The sequence below is a fragment of the Podarcis gaigeae genome, assembly GCF_964106915.1.
Source record: "Podarcis gaigeae genome assembly, chromosome: 4".
Taxonomy (NCBI): domain Eukaryota; kingdom Metazoa; phylum Chordata; class Lepidosauria; order Squamata; family Lacertidae; genus Podarcis; species Podarcis gaigeae.
Window position 1 is genome coordinate 105238074 of NC_139677.1, and position 23236 is coordinate 105261309.

Below are 23236 nucleotides of genomic sequence, written 5' to 3' on the forward strand. Positions count from 1 at the left end.
CTCAGTGTCTGAGCAGAATGATGGGGGTGGAGATGCTCCTTCAGGTATACTGGACCAAGGCCGTTTAGGGCTTTCAAGGTCAGCACCAACACTTTGAATTGTGCTCGGAAACGTACTGGGAGCCAGTGTAGGCCTTTCAAGACCGGTGTTATGTGGTCTCAGTGGCCGCTCCCAGTCACCAGTCTAGCTACCGCATTCTGGATTAGTTGTAGTTTCCGGGTCACCTTCAAAGGTAGCCCCACGTAGAGTGCATTGCAGTAGTCCAAGCGGGAGATAACCAGAGCATGTACCACCCTGGCGAGGCAGTCTGCAGGCAGATAGGGTCTCAGCCTATGTACCAGATGGAGTTGGTAAACAGTTGTCCTGGATACAGATTTGACCTGCGTCTCCATGGACAGCTGGGAGTCCAAAATGACTCCCAGGCTGCGCACCTGGTCCTTCAGGGGCACAGTTACCCCATTCAGGACCAGGGAATCCTCCACACCTGCCCGCCTCCTGTCCCCCAAAAACAGTACTTCTGTCTTGTCAGGATTCAACCTCAATCTGTTAGCCGCCATCCATCCTCCAACCGCCTCCAGGCACTCACACAGGACCTTCACCGCCTTCACTGGTTCTGATTTAAAAGAGGTAGAGCTGGGTATCATCTGCATACTGATGAACACCCAGCCCAAACCTCCTGATGATCTCTCCCAGAGGCTGCATGTAAATGTTGAAAAGCATGGGGGAGAGGACAGAACCCTGGGGCACCCCACAAGTGAGAGCCCAGGGGTCTGAACACTCATTCCCCCACCACCACTTTCTGAACACGGCCCAGGAGGAAGGAGCGGAACCACTGTATGACAGTGCCCCCAGCTCCCAGCCCCTCTAGACGGTCCAGAAGGATGTTATGGTCGATGGTATCAAACGCCGCTGAGAGATCCAGCAGAACCATAGCTGTCAAGTGTCCCTTATTTGGCGGGACAGTCCCTTATCCCAGCGCCATGTCCCGCTGCTGTCCCTTATTGATGAGGCTTCGTTTGGCTGCTGGCTGGGTTTTCTGCCTTTGGCTCGGAGGGGCTCAGAAGCTGAACATACCTGCGCCCGGAAAATCCCTTATTTTGGCTGCTGATCCCTTGTTTTCAAGGCTGCTGGTCCCTTATTTTCAAATCTTTGACAGCTATGAGCAGAACTAGGAAACAGCTCTCACCTTTGTCCCTAGCCCGCAGGAGATCATCAACCAGCGCGACCAAGGCAGTTTCAGTCCCATGATGAGGGGATCCAAATGGTCTGTATCCACTCGCTCAATCAAGTATGGTGCAGCCGTCCCACTTTGCCTCAGCTTCTTTCTCTGCCCCGTTGCAGACAGGGCCACCCACCTCAGAGATGGCCTTGCCCCACATGTGCCCACCCAGCCACTTTCAACGGGCGCTGCTTCAGGTGTCAGAAAATGCCTCTCCATCCTGCCTTTGCAAGCACCTGCTCGCTTAATGTGGCGGCAGCACCTGTGACTTTGCAACTCCTTGCCTATGGATCTCAAGCCCAGGGGCCAACACCCTGGGGCCCTGAGCACCCACAAAATTCCCCATGAAGGGGCTGGACACCCACACATTTTTTGTTTAAACTGCTGCTATTTTTTACCTATGTCATTCTAATATCTGTGATATTAATGCTGTATTCTTAGTTTTAGATTTTGATTTATGTGGAAATTGTTTCCCATTCAGTTGTGTATTTTTTTGATGTGGTTTATTTATTATGACTTTTGTAATTTAGTAAATCTTGTTACGCTGTAAGCCGCTTTGAGCATTGCTTTTTTAACTGTGGAAAGGCCGCATACAAATAAAAAATGATGATGATGATCTTGAACAGGCCCCTTTTCGGCACCCGCTAAAAGCATTCTTGCTTAGACGCAAACGCGGTTGGGACTTTTAACCCATTTTAGCATTGTAATGTTTTGCATGTTTCATGCCACTGCCATAAATTTTCCCCACGGCTGATTTCATCGGTTTATCGTTTCTTAAACTGTTTTGAGAGTTGGGTTTTTAAAATTCTTTTTTCTTTTACAGTATATAAATGGACTATGTTTTATGGTAGAAGTGGGAAAAACGAGCCTCATTGCAGGCAGGAGCGGCTTCCCAGTCCTTCCTGGAAATGCCTTTTGCCCTGGGGATTCCCACATGCCAAGCAGCCATTCTTCCCCCTGGGAGTGAATCTCAAGGTCCTAGTCCTCATGGTGGCTTCGTACACGACTGGGTGCTGCTTCGTGCAGGTGCTGCTGTGCCTGGAGGTGTATTATATTAATAATATTCCACTTTTATACTGTCCTACATTAAAAAAAAAGAACCACAGCCCCACGTCACAGAACTTAAAAATTCGTGAAACGAAATACATTTATTTTATTCAAAAATAAAATAAAATTGGTAAACCACTTCGAGATTTTTTAAATTTATTTATGTATTTATTTACAATCCAGTTGTGTATAATAATTTCTAATGAGAAGTAAAAAACAACAAAGCCCTCAGAGGGCGCTTTCCCCGTGAGGTTTCTTCGCGCTCTTGGGCTCCCCTCAGAGAGAGAGGCGGGAAAAGGCCGCCGCCGCCATCTTTGTCCCGGGCACGGAAGCCTGGGCCTCCCATCGCCTCCGCTTTCCCCGGCCCAGCCCTGCGCAGTGGGAAAACGTGTGCCAGCCCCCAAGATGGCTCCGTCGGCGTCCCGGCGTGGGCGTGGCTACGGCGGCGCGGCGGGGCCAGCGTCGCTTGGCGGGAAGGAGCCGTTTCGCAGGCGCCGCCGACGCCGCCCCCCCCAACCGCCTCATCCCGCGCGCGGTTCCCGAGGACGGAAGGTCGGTCGCCTGAGGAGAAAGAAGGGAAGGGAAGGGAGAGGAGGAGAAGGAGAAGGCCGCCACCGCCGCCATGCACGTGGTCAAGAGAGGTGAGGAGGAGCCCCCCCCCCAGGGCGAGTGTGTGTGTGAGAGGGGGGAGGAAAGACTTTTTGTGCCCCCTTTACCCCCCCCCAAAAAAAGACCCCTTCATGGAGAAGTGGGGGGACGGGCGGAAAGGCCAGGAACTGTGAGCCCCCCAAACCCTCGGCCGACCCAAGGCCAGTATTCCCGCCATAAAAAGAGAGAAAGAGATGGGGGGGGAGGCGTCATTTCTCTTTCTGGGGTCTTCGCGTAAAGGGAGGGGTAAAATGACAGAACTAAGAAGAGATCACTCACTCAGGCGACAAGGTAAAAAACACGAATGGGATTGCTTTAAAAAAAACTACCCGGCAAAATACGGTTCCAAAAACAATACTTTGGCTGCGCTTAATCACACAAGGTATAATGGGAAAAAAAAACCCAGATTTTAATAAATGAATACAGAACAATTTTGTATACGTCACTAATTCTTTTTCATTTATTATTTCCCCCCGTTTTTCTTTTTCTGTATTTTTCTTATTATTTTTTCTTATTTGGGTGTAATGTTTAGTTCATGCTTTCTCCGTAGTTTTTTTAAAAATGCAATAAAGCTAATAAAAAGTAAAGGGTGGGGTATAAAGCGAACAGGAAAAGAAACATTATTACCATTTGCCGCTGTTGCTGCTGCTGCTGCTGCTGCTCTTTGGCCGCCTTGTGTGTAGCGTGGGAGAAGGTCGAGATTGTCAGTTTAACAACAACAACAACAACAACAACAACAACAACAACAACAACAACAACTCATAGTAACAGCAAGCGGGTCTGGAGGTGGCGTGGAGGCTCCCTTGCTGCATTCACTTTAACTGCCTGGGTCCCTGTCGCAGGTGTAAATGAATTGGTCGTAGTAATAATAATAAAAATAATAAAACTCCAGCTTGCCTTCCCGCCCTCCCATGGCACTTAAGGCAGTGTGCAAGGCGATTCTCCCGCCCACCCCTTTAATCCCCGCACCAACCCTGCAAAGTAGGCTAGGCGGAGAGGCAGTGGCTGAGGAGGGATTCGAACCCTGGTCTCTCTGCTGCACCACACCAGAGGCATGGGTGGTGGTGGTGGGTTTGCTGATGCCAGGAGTGAGGCAGCACTCGGTTCCTGCCAGACCGCCCCCTCCCCCCACTCCTCGAGGGTCAGCCCAGGGCACCCCGAGGTGCCACCCTGCAGGCTCTGGAGAGAAGCATCTCCAGAGGCACCCTGGGGTGGTGTCCTCTGGCCCAGGTTGGGTGCAGCTACATCTCCCCTTGCCACCCCTCACATTATCACCACTCCCCAAATTGCCGTTTGGGATGCAAGGGCCCTTGTGACAGGCTCACATTGATATCCCCTGGGTCATTGAGCTTGTGAAGTGTCTGTTTCAATATGTTTGGATGTCCCCATTTATTCCATTTTTTTTCTACTTGGTGGAGGGGCTAGTTAGTTTTTCTGGGAGGGATATGGCAGCAGTGGTAGAGGCTGTGAGGCCAAACCCTTGACTGGACCCTCACCCAGTACAGCGTTTGCTCAGGAAGTGATGCTAAATGTGCCTGTTTGTTTTTGGCAGATGGGCGCCATGAGCGCGTCATGTTTGACAAGATCACGTCCCGGATCCAGAAACTGTGTTACGGTCTCAACTTGGACTTCGTCGACCCTGTGAGTGTCTTCGGTGCTATGATGAGTCTGTCATGGTCTAAGATAAAACAAGGATGGTAAAATGTCTTGAGCACATTGTAGTGGAATAGCGGAATGTAAATTCTCATGAATAAATGAATGAAGCTCCTTGTATGCTGAGGAAAGTTCTGTTCATGATAGTGACAAAGCAGTGTTTGCTGCTGTGGTCCACAAAATATATATTTGAAGCTGCAGTCTGTGCACAGTTGCCTCAGTCTGATTTGGAAACCAGTCTGCTTTTTGGGTGTATGCCATTTTTAAAATAAATAAATCTGTAAACTGCCTTCCAGGGAAAATGGCTACTTAAGGTGACAAGTTTTCATGTAAAATTCTGAGCAATTGAGTACCTCCAAAGTATTAAGTTCAGCATGGTTATATTTACAGGTGGTACCTTGCAAATTTTAAGCCTTGCTCCTCACTAAGCAATCACTGAGGAACTGCTGTTTCTCAACTTCCCAGCCTTCTGAGCACTCCTCTCCCCCTAGCATCCCTTCCATTACCCACCTGTTGTTTTAAGATTCATACATTTACTCTTGTTGAGGCATCTCAATCTCCATATTACTTTAACCACCTTGAGAGTGCAAGGAACCTAGTGGACAGCGTTGCTACAAAATTCATATAGTTCTCTGGCAAACAAAGTCATCAAAACTGACTCTCCCCCCCACCCCATTATAGCAAACTAACTTTATGGGTATTTGCTCATTTTTTTTCTTGTCCAGGCTCAGATCACCATGAAAGTGATCCAGGGCCTTTACAGTGGAGTCACTACCGTAGAACTGGATACTCTGGCCGCTGAAACAGCAGCGACCTTGACAACCAAGCACCCTGACTATGCAATCCTCGCAGCAAGAATTGCTGTCTCCAACCTGCATAAGGAAACCAAGAAAGTATTCAGCGGTGAGTGTGGGGGTGCTGGCCACAACACAGGAAAACCATTTCTGCAACGTTTGTGGAACTGGCGTGTTGGAGGGATTTTAACGGCAAAACTATTGGGTGGAGAGGTTTGATGTAGTTAACCCTACTAATAATATGTACCCAGGAGGCATCGGATTGCATTGAAATTCTCACCGATCAAATGGTTGCGATGAATTGTGGAGTTAAAACATTGTTCAATAAGCATGAGCTGATTTCTTCAGCTGATTTGCTCGGTGGTGGGGCATTCAGCTTGGCCAGTTCTCTCTCTCTCTCTCTCTCTCTCTCTCTCTCTCTCTCTCTCTCTATCCCCCCCCCCCCCGGTCTCCAAAAGCAAGTAATAATACTGGCAAACCTTATAGTTGTAATTATTAAAATACAGTAATCCCCCTTTTTTAGATGTGATGGAAGATTTGTACAACTATGTAAACCCGCACAATGGCAAACATTCTCCAATGATTGCTAAGGAAACTCTAGACATCGTATTGGCCAACAAAGATGTAAGTAGCGCTTTGGCAGAGCTAACAGGAAAGAATTAAAAGCAGTCTGAGTTAAAAGCAGAATGGCTATTCTGGCGCTAGGTGGTGGGAAGCAGTTTTCACCTGAATATCCACTTGGTGTTTGGGAAACTGCGTAATATTCTGTGACAGAGAATGATGAGATGATCCACATGCATTTGTGGAGAGGCAGATGAGTTGCCAGACAGAGGAATGTGCATGGATTGAAAGTTAACTTGCCAGGATTTTCTGTGCACTTGTGATGGCTGCCCTTGTGCTATCATCCATGCTCCACAAATGCCTCATGGATGTTGGTGGAAGGTGGCCTTGCCATCTCTTTTAAACGTAGGTTTTCCAAAGCCCTGTGTTCAGATCTAGTCCTTTAAAATAAGCCTTTTACAAATATAGTGATTTTTCATACAGTATGGCATTGTTGGTTTTTTGGGTACACGTAGAATATTCCAAATGCAGTTGTATTGATCAACAGAGCCAGGGGACATTCTGCAAAAAGGAAGTGGTGCTGGTTTGAAATTAGGAATTGTTTGCTTCTTAGCTTCCCATTTGGAAACAAATTGAGTCATCACAAAGTTGAAAAATAGAACAATTTAAAAAAATACTTTTTGTATCACACACCACGTAGGTTTTTGTATTACAAGTACTGGGGTATACATAGTCTAAATGTGTTGATCTAACTTTCATTTTTTTCTTCTCTCAGAGACTGAACTCTTCTATAATTTATGATCGGGATTTCTCCTATAATTACTTTGGCTTTAAGGTAAAGAGTTGTTCTTTCTTTGAGGGTGTCAGTTACCGGTAAGGCTTGGAATGGCAAGTTCTGTTCTATGTAGGAGGCCCAGACAGTAAATAAGCACCTTCATCCCAGCTGTTGTTCATATGAATGGCTTGGGGAAGGCATGTCGAGGCAAGATGCCTTCTCTTGTGCCACACACATCTCCCTCTAGTGGAATTTTGATAAGGCAACTTCTAAGTAAGGCAGCAATTTTCAAACTTCCCAATACCAGGGAGCTGTGAATGCTGATAACCTGGTGAGAAGGTTTCCCCCATGGCTTCCCTCAACACCGTCAACCGCAAAGGATCCTAGGTGTGCTTTAGTGCCCCCCGCTCTGCTTGCATGACTCTGCACATGGTGGGGCTGCTCTGCCACATTAGCCTTCGCCAATGCGGTGCCCTCCAGGTGCTGTTGGACTGCAATCCCCATCAGTCCACAACATCTTAGGGTCGGGCCGGCTGAGGCCGGTGGAAATTGTAGTCCCGGCAACATTTGGAGGGTGCAGGTTGGTGAAGACTGCAAAAACATGAGGCTGAAACACAGCCTAGGAGAGGGGTGGGGAATTGGATCCTGCCATCCAACTGAATGGAGCCAGCAGTGGGCAACTCCCGAGTCTTCCTTTGTAGCCCGAATTAAGAGCTTTTGGGGGCCTTTTCGTGTTGCTTAAGCAGGGTGATGGAAAAGGCTCCAAATTTTAAGGAGTGCTGAATTTTGCCTGCAGACGAAGAACCATAGACCTGGGAAAGGTTGGTGTGGTTTCCTCAAAATGGGCTTAGTTAAGTCCATAGGTCAGAGTTCACCCACCCACCATGCTCCAGGAGAAGCCTCTTGCAGCTGTGTGTTGCAGGGTCTTCCTCAGGGAAGCTGGTCTGCCATTGTGGACCTGATGAGGAACTTTGGGGTTTCCTGAAATACTGATTGAAAGCCACAGCCTTTCAGATGCAATAAGAGGGTGGTGGTGGTAGAAATCAATTGATTTTTTGGTAGTAAATCTTCTACTCCTTTATTTTTTATAATGAGCTCTGACCTATGTCCTTTTCCTTTCCTCTCTCTTTAAGACACTTGAGCGTTCGTATCTGCTAAAAATCAATTCCAAAGGTAAGTGGTGCATGAGAATTGTCTCAGTCCTGTGTACAAATGCATATAGCTTATTCTTATTTTTTTGTAAACTGTTTTGAAATCATTGACAAAATGTGATATATAAATGCTTTAAATAAATAAAGCCATAGCTTTCTAGAAGTGATGGCCTAAGGGGGCTCTTTGACACTTTAATGCTCCTTGGAGCTTAAATCATGAAGGATTAGCGCTTCTGTAGGCGGGGTGATTCTGGGTATTGGGCTTCCTACTGAGAGCTGGCCCCTTGTCAGAGGTAGTTATTCTTCTGAATGCCAGCCACTGATAACTGCAAGAGGGGAGAGTACTGCCATTACGTCCTTGTGTTCTCAAAACCATCTAAGTAGCAGCTTCATTGGGCATTAGGTTACAAATGTTCCTTACATGCTGCTGCTGCTGCTGCCTTGCATAGGAACGTGTGAAGCTGCCTTATGTGGAGACAGACCCACTGATCCACATTACCTCAGTATTGTCTACACTGACCGGCAGAGGCTCTCCAGGGCTTCAGACAGGGAACGTCTCCCAGTCCTACCTGGAGATGCCACTGGGGATTTAACCTGGGACCTTTTGCATGCAATACATAATCTCTACCACTGAGCCACAGCCCCTCTGCACTGAAGAAGTAGATAGGGATTTCTTTTACAGTGGTGCCTTGCAAGACGAAATTAATTCGTTCTGCGAGTTTCTTCGTCTTGCGGATTTTTCGTCTTGCAAAGCACGGATGCACCCTGGTATTAACGGTTTTAAGAAAACGGAAACAAACTCGCAAGACGTTTTGTCTTGCGAAGCAAGCCCATAGGGAAAATCGTCTTGCGAAGCAACTCAAAAAACGAAAAACCCTTTCGTCTTGCGTGTTTTTCGTCTTGTGAGGCATTCGTCTTGCGAGGTACCACTGTAACTCACATGGCAGCAGTTCACTCCTGAGGTGATTACAGAGTCTTCTAAATTTGTTTTTATTTATTCTGTTTGGGTTGAGGGGGGCTAATTTTGACCTTTGGCAAGAACTAACTCTCCTCCCCACCCCTCATCAGCTTTTACTCTTGCATCTTGCTGTGCCTGGAATCCTACAGATGCCAGAACAGGGCCCAGTAGGTGTGATGGAAATTGCTCTCTGATCTGACAGAATGCATTGGGCCCAGTTGCCTTAGTGGCCTCCTTTCGCAGGCTGTGATGCACTCATGTTTTATTTTTGACTCTTCTCTTCCGGTGTCTAGTGGCTGAGCGCCCCCAGCACATGCTGATGAGGGTGTCTGTGGGAATCCACAAGAATGACATTGATGCTGTAATCGAAACCTATAACCTCCTTTCTGAGAAGTGGTTCACCCACGCGTCGCCCACTCTTTTCAATGCTGGTACCAACCGCCCCCAGCTCTCCAGGTAATCCGGGCAGGTGGCCACTGGAAGAGGGAGCAATTGAGGATGGTGTTGCTTAAGCAAAATGGTTTTAATTTCTATAAAATGGGCATCAGCTGTCCCTTCCTTGCTCTTGCTTAGACTGGTTGCAGTTTTTACAGCTAGCATTTTTTCAGAGGGGTGCATTTGCTCCTAAACAGAACAGTGCCTACCTAGAAGGTCTATTTGCTTGCTATTGCTAACAAACAAGTTTCTTTCTTAACTGCTGATGCTAATTGCTGGGGGTGGAGGAGAGGTATTGATTCAACATCTCTCATATAAAGAAGAAAAACCCTTTGAGGAGAAAATTAATGTCCTATGGCTTATGAAATCATGTGTTGTAGTGAAATTATAGCTGTCAGTTTGCATTCCCCCTTCCCCCCCCAAAAAATCTGCATGATGGCCTTAAATGTCAGCTTGAGTGCTCTCTGTCCCCTCCTGTGGCATTTAACACTTCTGTTTCCTTCCATCCAGCTGCTTTCTGCTGTGCATGAAGGATGACAGCATTGAAGGGATCTACGACACTCTTAAGCACTGTGCGCTGATTTCCAAGTCTGCTGGTGGGATTGGTGTTGCAGTGAGCTGCATTCGAGCCACTGGCAGCTATATCGCCGGGGTGAGTTTTGAATTGCCATGTTAATGATTGCTGCAAAGCACCTGTTTTCCAGCCCCTTGGGCTGCTGTGGCTTTAATGTAACTTAAATCAGGTCCTGCGTTATAAAAGTGGCAGTCTTTCCTGTGTGGGGTTGGGCACCTGCCTCTGCAAGAGGAACAAACTGCTCTGTGCCTTAAGTGATGCCCATCTGCTTTCTCTTCGTTTCAGACCAACGGGAACTCTAATGGACTTGTCCCAATGCTGAGGGTCTACAACAACACAGCTCGCTATGTGGACCAAGGGGGGAACAAGGTGTGTTGGCTTCTTCCAGAGACTATGCATTTGGGGGAGTGGGATTGCGAGTTCAAGTGCTTCAAGATGTTTCCAGCATTCTCCACTGCTCTTGTTCTGAAACTCCTTTTAAGGGAAGCGCTTGTCAGTAGCCACATCTCTACTGTGAGAGTGCCTGGTAGTGTTTTTAGTTCCTTTTCAATGTGGGCATTGTTGGCATGCAGAGGGCTGGGAGGCCAGCTGGCAAGCCCCGGCTGGGCCATCTCCATCCAGCCGTGCTGCTGCCAAGACCATCGCCTCTGCTTCGACGTAAATCAGCGACCCGGGCTTCTGAGCCAGGGCACACTATCAGCAGATCACCGTGCTGCGCACCCAGAATGGGGGTGAAGCTTGTGAAAGCATACTACAACTACAGATTTATTAATCATAAATCAGGACAAGGAAACATGTCCTTTCTCATGTCATCTCAGAGAGAACAGCAAAAGTTATACACAACGGAAGTTCCCAGCATACTGTGCTGGAATGTAAACAGACATGTGACACGTAACAATCCCATGTCTGTTCCTTAAGGTGGAATGGAAATGTCAACAGGCATCTCAGGCTAGCCACTGGGTAGTCCCATGGTGTAAAACAGGCATAGACAGCCTTTGGCCCTCCAGATGTATTGGCCTACAACTCCCATGATCCCTAGCTCACAGGACCAGTGGTCAGGGGTGATGGGAATTGTAGCCCAAAACATCCGGGGGGGGGGGGCAAAGGTTGCCTATGCCTGGTGTAAAAGTTTGCTTTTGTGCCTCTGGTGTCTCTGAGATACTGGAAGGGTTGCCCAGAAGTACAGTCAGCATTTGGGATTTTTTTCAAGCTCTCTTAGGCTCATGTTAAAGGTTTTGACTGCAGGGAGTTCAGTGAATAAAAATGCTCCGTAACGTATCTTGATCCCCCAGCTTCTTTCTATCTGTAGAGTTTCTCTAAAAATCACCTGTTTTGAAAACTGACCTTGAAAAATGTTCCAGTTGATACCAGTTTGCTTATACCTAATATATAAGACGTCCAGGTTGGGCACCAAGAGACTGTCCTTGGATCCTCCAGGTTTGTAGTGCAAGGCTTCAAAAACCTTTTGAAGGTTGGGAGATCATCCAGCGAGATCTCCAGTAGCGTGAGGTGCTTCATTTGGGAATTGAACAAAGTGTAATAAACATGCAAAAGCACTTGGGTGTGCTTGTTAGATTTTGCAAGCGGCCTTAGTGCAACCAAATCCGTTGTTTGGTTATAATCCAGGAAATGACGGAAAGCTTCGGCCAGGCAGAAGCCACTTAATTTTTCTTCTCCACTTGAGCGAGAAGCTAGGGGCAGAGATGCAACTTCCTGTAGGCATCATTCTGATTCTTCTGTTTATTTGCTCTGCCAGAGACCTGGAGCCTTTGCCATCTACCTGGAGCCGTGGCATTTTGATATCTTTGAGTTCCTTGACCTGAAGAAAAACACTGGGAAGGAGGAGCAGCGCGCCCGCGACCTCTTCTACGCCCTCTGGATCCCAGACCTCTTCATGAAGCGCGTGGAGACCAACCAGGTGAGAAGCTGGGCTCACAGCACAGGCACCTGCCAGCAGCGCTGCAAAGAGAGGGCAATGGCATGTGCCAGAAACAGTGCCCTTAACTCCTTTTTGAGTTACATCTTCTCTTGTCGAGATACAGCCATATAACCCATGAGTTAGAGAGCAACACTGATTTGTAGTGTCTTTCTCTGTTCCTCATGAAATGTATGCCTAGCATCATAACAGGTCAAGTTCTATGGCTTTAAAAAGCCTAAAGGCAAAGTGAATTGGACCCAACATCTATCCAACGATCATTGATCAGTTCTGAGACACTGAAGAAGTTAGAAAATGACTGTCTTGTTTTAGATACCGTATTTTTCGCCCTATAAGACGCACTTTTTCCCCTCCAAAAATGAAGGGGAAATGTGTGTGCGTCTTATGGGGCGAATGCAGGCTTTCGCTGAAGCCTGGAGAGCGAGAGGCGTCGGTGCGCACCGACGTCTCTCGCTCTCCAGGCTCCAGGAAGCTATCTGCAAGCCTTGCACGCCCGGAGGGAGTTCCCCCGGGCGCGCAAGGCTTGCGGGCGGCAGCCTGCAGCACGGGGCGCCCTCCGGAGGACGTCCAGTGCTTCGCGCAGGTGTCCGCTAGCCTTGCGCACCCGGGGATCTCCCCCGGGAGCCGAAGGCTTGCGGGCGGCAGCGCGGAGCACAGGGCACCCTTCGGAGGCCGCCCCGTGCTCCGCGCAGGTGTCCGCTAGCCTTGTGCACCCGGGGATCTCCCCCGGGAGCCGAAGGCTTGCGGGCGGCAGCGTGGAGCACGGGGCACCCTTCGGAGGCCGCCCCGTGCTCCGCGCTGGTGTCGGCAAGCCTTGCGCACCCGGGGGATCCCCCCTTGCGCACCCGGGGGATCCCCCCCGTGAGCGCAAGGCTTGCGGGCGGCAGCACGGGGCACCCTTCGGAGGCCGCCCCGTGCTCCGCGCTGGTGTCGGCAAGCCTTGCGCACCCGGGGGATCCCCCCCGTGAGCGCAAGGCTTGCGGGCGGCAGCTGGCAGCGCGGAGCACGGGGCGCCCTTCGGAGGACACCCCGTGCTCCGCGCTGGTGTTGGCAAGCCTTGCGCACCCGGGGGGCGCGTGGGGCGCCCTGAAACAGAGGGCTCCCCATGCTGCGGACTGTAGCCTGCTGCCCGACGCGCGGGGCGCCCTGAAGCAGAGCGCCCCTCGCGCCAGGCAGACATGGGCCAGCCCCACAAGCTCGGGGGACAGCGGGGAGGCACAGCACCGCCATCCCACTGTTCCCTGACCTGGTTTTGGGGGGGGGAAATAAAGGAATTTTTTTCCCCTTTATTTCCCCCCCAAAAAAGTAGGTGCGTCCTATGGGACGGAGCGTCCTATGGGACGAAAAATACGGTAAGTCTAATTGGGGTTTTTTTTGTATCCCATTTGGTGAACCACAGGTGTCCTCCCTCAATCTTTTTCAAATGTTCTTTATTTTAATATAAAAACAATTGCCACCAGGAGGATAATGCACAGAAGTAATGCTTTGTGTGTTCGGTTCTTTGTATTTAATTCTATTGAAAATGCAGTTGAGCTTCTAGAAAAAAAATCTTTTGTGTTCTTCGCCCTTTCCACTCCCCAGAAATGAGCTGAATTGATAAAAATCTTTTCCCTGTTGAGGAGGGAAAAGTGGTGATTAAAGTCTTTAGGCGTTTAAACACATGAAGGCTTGCTAATGTACATTTTGTCTTTGCAGTGTCCTGCTGTGTGGAAGGTAAGAACAGTTTGTGTTTATCCTTGCTTACTTTCAGTCTTTCTGTTGCAGGACTGGTCTTTGATGTGCCCCAATGAATGCCCGGGCCTAGATGATGTCTGGGGAGAGGAGTTTGAGAAGTTGTATGAGAGGTATGAGAGAGAGGCTGGTGCATCCTTTGGCAAAGTTTGAGCCAGGAATAGCCTGACAGCAGCAGCTCCTTCACCACCTCGCCTTGCCCCTTGGCTGGATCCAAATGATTCCAGACAAAATACCTTTTGAGTCTGCTTAGAAATGAAAATGGAATCAAAGCTCTTGTTACGTCTTTTCATTCTGCATGTTCTGAGTGGGAATTTGTAGCTCATTTACTGCAACTACAGTTCAGAAAATTTAATGGAACTACAGTTTTTGCATTCCCCCCCCCCCTAGTCTGTATTCTGAAAATGGGAACTGGCAGTGCTCATCAGCTGGAGCTGGCCAAAAATCCAGACTCTTAAGAACAACACAAGCTGCTTCTGTTACACTTTCCCCAAGGAACTCTGGGGAGCCTAAGAATATTGAAGCAGAGCTCTCAGCACTTGCCCAGATCTGCAGCTCCCAAGATTCCCTGGAGGAACCCAAGACCATTGCACAGTTTAGGTGTGCTGTTGTGCACCTCCTGTTCAGGGGCCTTGTTCCACCAGGAGTTCATGGAGTTTCAGTGTCCTTGCTTTGCAAATGAAAGCAAGATGCTTGTGAGCCTATTTTCAGAAACTCCAAGCGGGTCCCAATGACGAGTCTTGCTCTGTCTTGCAGCTATGAGAAGCAGGGGCGCGTCCGCAGAGTGGTGAAGGCTCAGCAGCTCTGGTATGCCATCATAGAGTCTCAGACGGAGACAGGAACTCCTTACATGCTGTACAAGGACTCTTGCAACCGGAAGAGCAACCAGCAGAATCTGGGAACTATCAAATGCAGCAACCTGTGCACAGAAATTGTGGAATACACCAGCCAGGATGAGGTGGGTTGGGTAGGAACCAGGTGCCACTGCGGCTCAGCGGAGTCCGTTTTAGGGAAGGCGTTCCCATGAGATGTATTTGGGGGAGCCACTGTTCTCCCATGCTTTGCCAGTCAAAAGGGCAAAGGGATGTTCAGATGCCACGAGAAGTGGGAAATTCCTGCTTTGTTTGCACTCATCTGTGCAAAATGAGAACAGGCCTTTTCTCTGGTGGCTCCCCCTTGGGGACTGCTCTCCTTTGGGAGGCTCACCTGGCACCCTCCTTGCATATCTTTAGGTGCCAGGCACCAGGAAAAACATTCCTCTTCAGCCAGGCCTTGGGCTGTTGAACAATCTATGGCCTTTTAAGTGTGTACTGTGCTTGTGTTATTAGTTTTTTGTTGTTTTTATGCTGTAAACCACCTTGTGATATTTGGGTGAAATATTATTTTAATAATAATGATGATGATGTAGAATTCACTGCCAGGTGAAAGGAATACAGCCAGAAATTAATTGTGTGCATAGATATATGTAGAGCAAGGAAGACTGGCACTACCCATCTGGTGGTGTGGGCAGAGTGTGTGTGTGTGTGTGTCAGTCAACAGAATGAGGATCATAAGTGGTGTCGACAGCATGTCTGAAAGGACTAGGAGTGTCTAGCTTTTGAGAAATAAGAGGTGGAGCGGTTGGGATCTGTGTATGTTGAGTTACTGCCCTCTTCTGACATTTTGAGGATTTATTCCTCACAGGATCACTGAAAATAGAATTGGAAAGCAATGGTTTTGATTACTCCTTACCATATTTGAGCACATCAGCATAGCATGCTGTAGGCAGCCTGTAGGATCTTCCCCATAACATTTAGAACTGGATTTAGAGCTCTGCATTTAGGCAGAGGGTGTCCTGACTCAAAGCAGGTGTTTGGCCTATGAGTGGCTCTTCAGATTCTGCCATTCCGGGTAAATGGTTGATGAGCCCGTAATGGGGAACATCTTCTGCCATACAGTTTGTAACCCTTTCCCCTCTCTCTACTGCATACATTGCTTTAGCCATTGAGCGCTGCTTCCTTCTTTGCCTCTTCCAGGTTGCGGTTTGCAACTTGGCTTCCTTAGCCCTGAATATGTACGTCACTCCTGAGCACACTTACGACTTCAAGAAGCTGGCTGAGGTCACCCGAGTCATTGTCCGGAATCTGAACAAGATAATCGACATCAACTACTACCCTGTGCCAGAGGTATGAAGAATTGGTAGCCCTAGACTGAGAAGTGCTCTTGGTAAGGCTGGTTGTTCAAGGTTGAGGGACTACAGAGGATCAGCAAGTTCTCAGCTACTTCCTTTGAAGGGTGGTTGATACTATGGAGAAATTTAAGAATGTGGGAGTTTCTGTATTCATGTATTTTTTCCCCTAAAGCACATTCCTTGTTAGTCAGGCATTAGCTAGTGGGCTGTGGGAAGCACACAATACATTAGTAGGGGAAGAATGATTTGCCTGAAACCAGAGCTTGCCTATTCCAGGTTCTTAACTCTCTGCCCCCCCCTTTCTCCTTTTGTCCTTCACAATGTTTTGCAGGCCGAGACCTCAAACAAGCGCCATCGTCCAATTGGTATTGGTGTACAGGGGCTGGCTGATGCCTTCATCCTCATGCGGTACCCTTTTGAGAGCGCAGAGGCCCAGCTGCTCAACCAGCAGATCTTTGAGACCATTTACTATGGTGCCCTAGACGCCAGCTGTGAGCTTGCCAAGGAACACGGGCCGTACGAAACCTACGAGGGCTGCCCAGTCAGCAAAGGCGTAAGTGGCAAAGTTTAGAAAGGTTTTTGAACCAATTGTATTGAGGGTCCTTTGGGAAAATCTGTCGGATTGGAACTTGTGGAATCTCAAACTGAGATGCCAAGAAGTGCCACAACTCCAATAAATGTCTGCTGGGCTACACTGAGATGCTGAACTAATTTAAGTGTCCATTTCACCATGTATTTCACCATATGACTGGTGTTGTTGAATCTGGCCTTTTGGCACAGAGTTCAGATATTCATGGATACCCAGTTTCATTTTTTAAAAGAAGTTCCTAAGCCTCAGTTCCTACAAGATGCCCCTGCAAGCTTTTTCTTCAAAAGCATTCTTTCTTTGTAAGCATTTTTACACTTGAGTGAAATGCCTGCTTGCATCTGGATTTCCTAAACTTCTAAATCCTTAGGTATATTTTGAAGCTCTCAGATTCTTCCAAGTGTTCTGCTTTTCCTCTGCCTTTTCACTTAAAAAAACCTGGGATCTCCAGAATGCTGTACAGTGTCCATCACGAATCTCAGTCTAGATGGAAGTGTGAAGGTTTGTGATCATGAGTAGTTGAGATTAAAAAGTTGCACAGCTGCGGATTTTCACCACGTGCCCTCCACATGTCTGAGATGCTTTTTCTCAGATTCATTGTGATGAAATTAATGACTGAAACCTCTGAAGGATGAATAGCCACATCCATGGAGAGAAACCATCAACTCATGCCTGTGTGGAGAGCTTGGCATTTGCCAATGGTGTCTAAGCAGGAAATGAAGCACCGTGTATGAACCAAAAAATTGCAAGAAGCCTTGACCTGAAGGAAGCTGCTTTTCTCTTCATTCCCCCCCCCCCTTGGTTTTATATTGTGGGCTTTCCTGTGTAGCTGGCAGGCTGCACACCCTTCACTTAGGTGGCAGGTTTGGTTTGATGAGATGGTGTGTGCCTTTTCTTCAGATCCTTCAGTATGACATGTGGAATGTGACCCCTACAGACCTTTGGGACTGGAAGGCTCTGAAGGAGAAGATTGCAAAGTGAGTAAAAGCCCTTGATCTCTTTGGCGCAGTATGCCTTGGGCAACACCCAGAGCTGGCTGGTGGTGGGGTTAATGGGTGAGGAGTAGCAAAGCATGCAAAGGGATAGCTCTAAACTGAAGATGTTAAAACTGCAGCTTGAGCTACGTAAGAGCACAGTCTTCTCCCCGATGCAGCTCTCATTCATTTCTGTGCAGCTTGCATGGGAGAACTTAACAGGGTATTCTGATCTTGGGGTATCCAGTGTTTATCATGCTAGGAGCAGATGCAGTAGAATCAAGTCCGTTAATTTCAGTGGGACTGCTCTGTGACTTAGTTGCTTTTGTTTAACACCAAACCGTGAGATCCTTTTCAATGCTGGGGGAATACAAGCACTTTAGGGTATTATCCGTCACCTGCAACCAACCTGGCAGATGGTTCCGCTGGGCAAGATAATTTTTAATTTGCCAAAACTGGGCTTTCCTTAACTGATGCCAAAGGCTGGTTCTCTGAAGATGGCGATCCCCTTCAACAATCACAGGTCCCTGCTTTCTGTGTGATTTAGGTACGGGGTTCGGAACAGCCTTCTACTTGCACCAATGCCAACAGCTTCTACAGCTCAGATCTTGGGCAACAATGAGTCCATTGAGCCCTATACAAGCAACATCTACACGCGCAGAGTTCTCTCTGGAGAGTTCCAGGTAAGGCAGCAGAAGGGTGGCCTTGAGCAACTCAGGGGTAAAGGTGGGTGCTGTGCCTGCGATCCTGATGTCCTCCTTGCCATCCTCTCTAATAAAATTCAGCCCCTGTCTCTTGTGAGTGCCAGAAGCACAGGCCTGGTTCACACACAACATAAAACTCTAGTTTACTTTGAGCAAACCTTGGCCCTGCTGCTCTTGGTTTGGAGAGAGTTGGGGATTGTCTCCTCCCCTGTGTGGCGCAGTCAGGGGCAGGGGAGAAGCTAAGCAAGTCTGCACATTAAACCTTGGCTTTGTGTTGTGCGCAGACCGGGCTGCTCTTTGGTGGCTCATGGCTTCAATATGTGCTTCAAGGGGAAATGGTTGCAAAATTCAAGATGCTAGCTCTGGTGATGAAGAGAATTGTCATGGTGGTGGACTGGCATGCGAGACTTAGATGAGCTTCAGAATAGGGCAGCCAGAATTATAAAGGGGATGGAGCACACACACTCCCCCCCCCCGTGAGGAATGTTTGCACCATTTGGGGGTTTTTAATATAACGAAAAGGCAAGTAAGAAGGTACACGATAAAGGTGTATGAAATTATGCCTGGCATAGTGTGATGGCTTGTGTATGCTCTTCGCAATAAGCACCCCCTGCTCACTCAGAGAGATATTTACAGTTCTTTATTTTACATATGTACAAACCGCACATTACAATCATGCATCCGAATCGTCCGGTTCAGATTCGGGGAGTGGTCTTCTCCGGCTTCTCATCCAGCAGAAAAAGCGGGGAAGTTTCATGGGACGTCTCTGATCCCCGCGTTTTAGCCCTCTCCTTTCCTGTGCAGACTGCACCGGCACAGGCTCACCGTCTGTTCCTGAACTTCCTGTGCGGTGCTGGGGCTCTGCTTCAACATCGGAGAGCCTTTCCGCCTCCTGGCTCTCTCCCTCTTCCCCATCCTTCCTCTCTATCTTCCTCTGACTGTTCCCGCTCCTCAAAGGCATTCCTTGTCGGTCCTGTGACACATAGAGGACAGAGAGAAGCTTTTCTCCCTCTCCCGTAACACTGAAACTCGTGGACATCCAGTGAAGCTGAATGTTGGAAGATACAGGACAGACAAAACCCTTCTTCATGCAGCACAGAGCCAAACTGTAGAATTTGCTGTCCAAAAAAATGGTGACGGACACTAACTTAGATGGCTTAAAAGGGGGATTAGACGCATTAGCAAGAGTTGCCAGTGGCTGCCAGTCATAATGGCTGTGCTCTGCCTTCAGGAACTGAGGCAGCCCACAAGTTTCCGAATGCCAGTTCCTGGGAACCAAAGATACGCATGTGGGGGGCATCATGCCCTGCCTGCTTGTGGCCTTCCCAGAAGCTGGCTGCTGCAGCAAACAGGACACTGGCTGCTTGCTGTAAGTGAGCATGACTTCTGGTTTTTGCAGATAGTGAATCCCCACTTACTAAAAGACCTGACGGAGAGGGGCCTGTGGAGCGAGGAGATGAAGAACCAGATCATTGGCTACAATGGCTCTATCCAGGTCAGTTGCTGGGGGGGGGGGCTTTGCCAAGGGGGCCGTTTCTGCATGGAGGCCTCAGTTCTATACCCGGCTCCATATGCGAGAAAGAGCTTCCTTCCTCTTATGTGGAGATGCTAAAAAAAGAGAGAGAGAGAGAAGAATGCAAGAAAACCATGCCCTTCAAACGTACCTGCTACCTTTTTGTGTCTGTTCATTATTTAAATGGGGATAAACAGTCAGTTGAACATTGAAATTGTTAACATCCAGTAAGGCTGCACGGTGCAGGGCTGAGAAAGCAGACAGGGAGTGGTTTTTCCTCCCTCGCCTAATACTAGAACCTAGTGGGGCCATAGGGAGAACCAGAATTTTAGAAGATTCAGGACAGATCAAAGAAAGGACTTCACACAGCTAAACCATAGCATGTGCTCACACAAAACGTAGTGACGGCCACCAACTTGGATGGCTTTAAAAAAGAATTGGACAAATTCAAGGAGGATCTGGCTATCAGTGGCTGCTAGACTCAATAACTATGCTCTGCTTACGGCCTCTTTCCTCGGGGGACCTGGTTGGCCACTGTGAGAAGATGATGCTGGACTAAATGGACCACTGGCCTCATCCAGAAGGGCTTTGCTTACGTAGGTGAGGCTGGTTTGGGGATAGAATCAGCATGGAATGACTTGGAGGGTGCGAGAGAGCACAACCCTGCTAGTCTTGCTGAATCTCGCAGCAGATTTTGATAGCGCTGACTTTGATTTCCTTCTGGATCCTCCACGTGAGTCGGGAGTCGGCCAAATCCAGCCCCCCACCCCTGGTGTAAGCCAAAAGCAACCTTCCTGTCCACAGGGAGTCATCCTGCAGGCCTTCTGCCTTTCAGAATATCCCTGAGATCCCAGATGACTTGAAACAGCTCTATAAGACGGTGTGGGAAGTCTCCCAGAAAACGGTCCTCAAGATGGCAGCAGACCGAGGGGCCTTCATTGACCAGAGCCAGTCTCTCAACATCCACATTGCGGAGCCCAACTATGGCAAACTGACCAGCATGCACTTCTACGGGTGGAAGCAGGTAAGCAGAGCGACGGGGAGGGAACCACCCTAATGCAAGTTTTTAGTGTCGATCTTGTAGGTTATACTTTCAAGCTATAACAATATAGCCCTGATAACAAGCCGTTGTGCTCAGGCCCTGTTTTGACAAGTCCTGCAAACCTTGTCCAGGGGGAAATCCTGGCTCATATGGTTCTGCCTGGTTTTTGAATTGAATTGGCAGTTTAATACTTATATAAAGCATGGAATACTTATGGAAGATACAGAAAGTATAGAAAAGGATAGTTATTACATAGGTTGTAGCTGCCAACAGTGGCAATATAATAATAATAATAATAATAATAATAATAATAATAATAATAATAATAATAATTTTATTATTTATACCCTGCCCCTCTGGCTGAGTTTCCCCAGCCACTCTGGGTGGCTTCCAATAGAGGGTTAAAAACAATACAGCATTAAATAACATAAGGTAACATTCTTCCCTGGATCCTGGGTGTTCTGGGTTACCTCCTGTTACTGTGTTGTTGGTAGCGAAACCTACACAAGCTGCTTTAATTCCTCCTATCTATCTATCTATCTATCTATCTATCTATCTATCTATCATCTATCATCTATCATCTATCATCTATATCTGTCTATCATCTATCTATCATCTGTCTATCTGTCTCACCCTTTCCTGCCCACAGGGCTTGAAGACTGGCATGTACTACCTGAGGACAAAGCCTGCGGCCAACCCCATCCAGTTCACCCTGAACAAGGAGAAGCTGAAGGAGAAGAGCTTCAAGGAAGAGGAGGAGAAAGAGAGGAACAAAGCAGCCATGGTGTGTTCCCTGGAGAACAGAGACGAGTGTCTCATGTGCGGGTCTTAAGCAGCTGCCAGGTGGGGAGGCCCCCCTTACCTCTCCTGCTCCAGCCCCAGCTAGGTTAGTTAGGTCTAGTTCACTTTGATTAGAAGAGAGAGGCTGCCGTTCTGCTTCAGGAGGGGTCAGGCAGTTGTGGCTCGCTGGGCGCAGTGGTGTCCTTGCTTCCCCTTCCGATGGCAAAGCTGTCAGGGTCATCCAAGCGGGGTGGCAGCAGAGGCCATCTGCACACACGGCTGTTGTAACGGAACCTTTAAGTGCCCTTTTATTATCCATAATGTAAATAATAGTAGGCTCCTTTAAAATGCACATAAAGAGAAGTTAACACGTCTTGTTATGCCTGGGGAACAAGAACTCCTTCCGACAATCGCTTCTTATGCCAAAATCTCCACCAGCATGTCTTGTTACCCAGAGAGACAACATCTCCTCTCCAGCCCTTGGGGTCTAGTTCGTTCTCTCTCTCTCTCTCTCTCTCTCTCTCTCTCTGTCTTAAGACGAGCAGTGTGCAATCAGGGGGCTGCAGAGCAGGGAGAGGGGAAGGGAGTGTCTTCTTTGCTCATCGTGTGGGCCTGCAACTTGCTACTTTAAGGCGCACAACTTGCCATGTGGTGCCACAGCCCATACCAGCCGCTTCTGGAGATGGGCTTAGAGTTACTGTTACATAGAGGGAATGTTTTCCCTTTTCCTTCACCGGCTGTGAATTCTGGGGAAAAGCCACTGGAAGGAGCTTGGATTAAGCATCCAAAAACTGGGCTTGGTTTAGCAGTGTTATTCTTTGCCACAAAGCTGCTGCTGTGGCCACTCCTGCCTTCTCTGAAGAACGACGTTTACTGGGCTGAGCTGTTTATTTTATAAAGACAAGAAAAAGACGCACACCACAAACTAAACCATGCCTTTTTTCTTCAGTTCTTTGTCATTCCCATCGGAATTAAGTGGCCTAGTTCTGGACTATTTATTGAATTTGGGTATTCTGCATGTAGACTTGAATCCTCTAAGCAAATTCAGTGCATCAATAAAAGCCATGGTGTAAAGTTGGTGTCCGGCATTTCTTGGTGCTAAAGAGCCTGGAAATTCATGTCCTTGTTTGAAATAGCCAAAGTCATTGGCTTGGCATCTTTGTGTCAGCTGCTCTCCCATGCTTTTCAGTGATTATGTACAACGGTACAAATCACTTTCCTGAGTAAAATTCATAAATGAACTGCTAGTTTTAGGATTACACTGCAGGCAGGGAAGGGAGAGTTTGGTTGAATACGACAAGTTGAACATTATTATTATTTATTCAATGTATATCCCACCCTTCCTCCCAAAGGAGCTGGGGTTGAGGCAAAAACACCCACAATAATATTTTTTTTAATAGCATTCTAAAAACAGTTAAACCATTCTACAAAAAAGGTAGGGTTTCAAACATTGCCAGGACGGTGTCCTTCAGCTCTGAAGTGCCAGGGTAAAGGGGGTTATTTTCAGATTCCTTCTGAAAGTTAGATCGTAGAATTGTGGGGTCTAACCCTCTGTAATGCAGGAGTCGCGGCTAATGTTGGGAGACAGGCACATCTTGCGCGAGAGAACATTCCACAAATGGGGGAACCACAACTGAAAAGGGCGTACAAGCTCGGTGGCGGTGGCAGCACCAAGACTCACCTGCCCATCGTAGGTTGCCAGGTGGTTGATATTGGGAAGGTGCTATTTTAGGTACTTGGGTCCCAAGCCATTTAGGGCATTACATGCTAGGACTAACCTTGAACTGGGCCCAGTAGCTCACTGGCAGCGTTTTCAGGACTTGTGGCGCATGGGGTCACCCCACTTAATCAGCCTGGTAGCCTCCTGCGCTGCCTGCAGCCTCTGGACCTTCAAGGGCAGCCCCACATGGTGTGGATTACAGTAGTCCAAGTGGGAGGTCATTGAAGTGTGGACCACGGAGACCAGGCTATCCTGTTCCAGGAAC

At 48.2% G+C, this 23236-nt stretch overlaps 1 protein-coding gene across 1 annotated transcript; it reads left to right on the forward strand.

Annotated features, from left to right (window-relative positions):
• Positions 1-2663: 2663 nt before the first annotated feature.
• On the forward strand, positions 2664-22325 carry RRM1 (ribonucleotide reductase catalytic subunit M1). Its single transcript, XM_083736496.1, has 19 exons — positions 2664-2907; positions 4467-4555; positions 5293-5470; positions 5885-5985; positions 6698-6757; positions 7831-7870; positions 9100-9262; positions 9752-9893; positions 10101-10184; positions 11572-11733; positions 13516-13595; positions 14239-14440; positions 15498-15647; positions 15984-16205; positions 17139-17215; positions 17760-17895; positions 19316-19411; positions 20265-20453; positions 21121-22325. The coding sequence occupies exons 1-19, from the start codon at positions 2889-2891 to the stop codon at positions 21301-21303; spliced, it is 2373 nt and encodes a 790-aa protein (XP_083592622.1). The 5' UTR covers positions 2664-2888; the 3' UTR covers positions 21304-22325.
• The last annotated feature ends 911 nt before the right edge of the window (positions 22326-23236 follow it).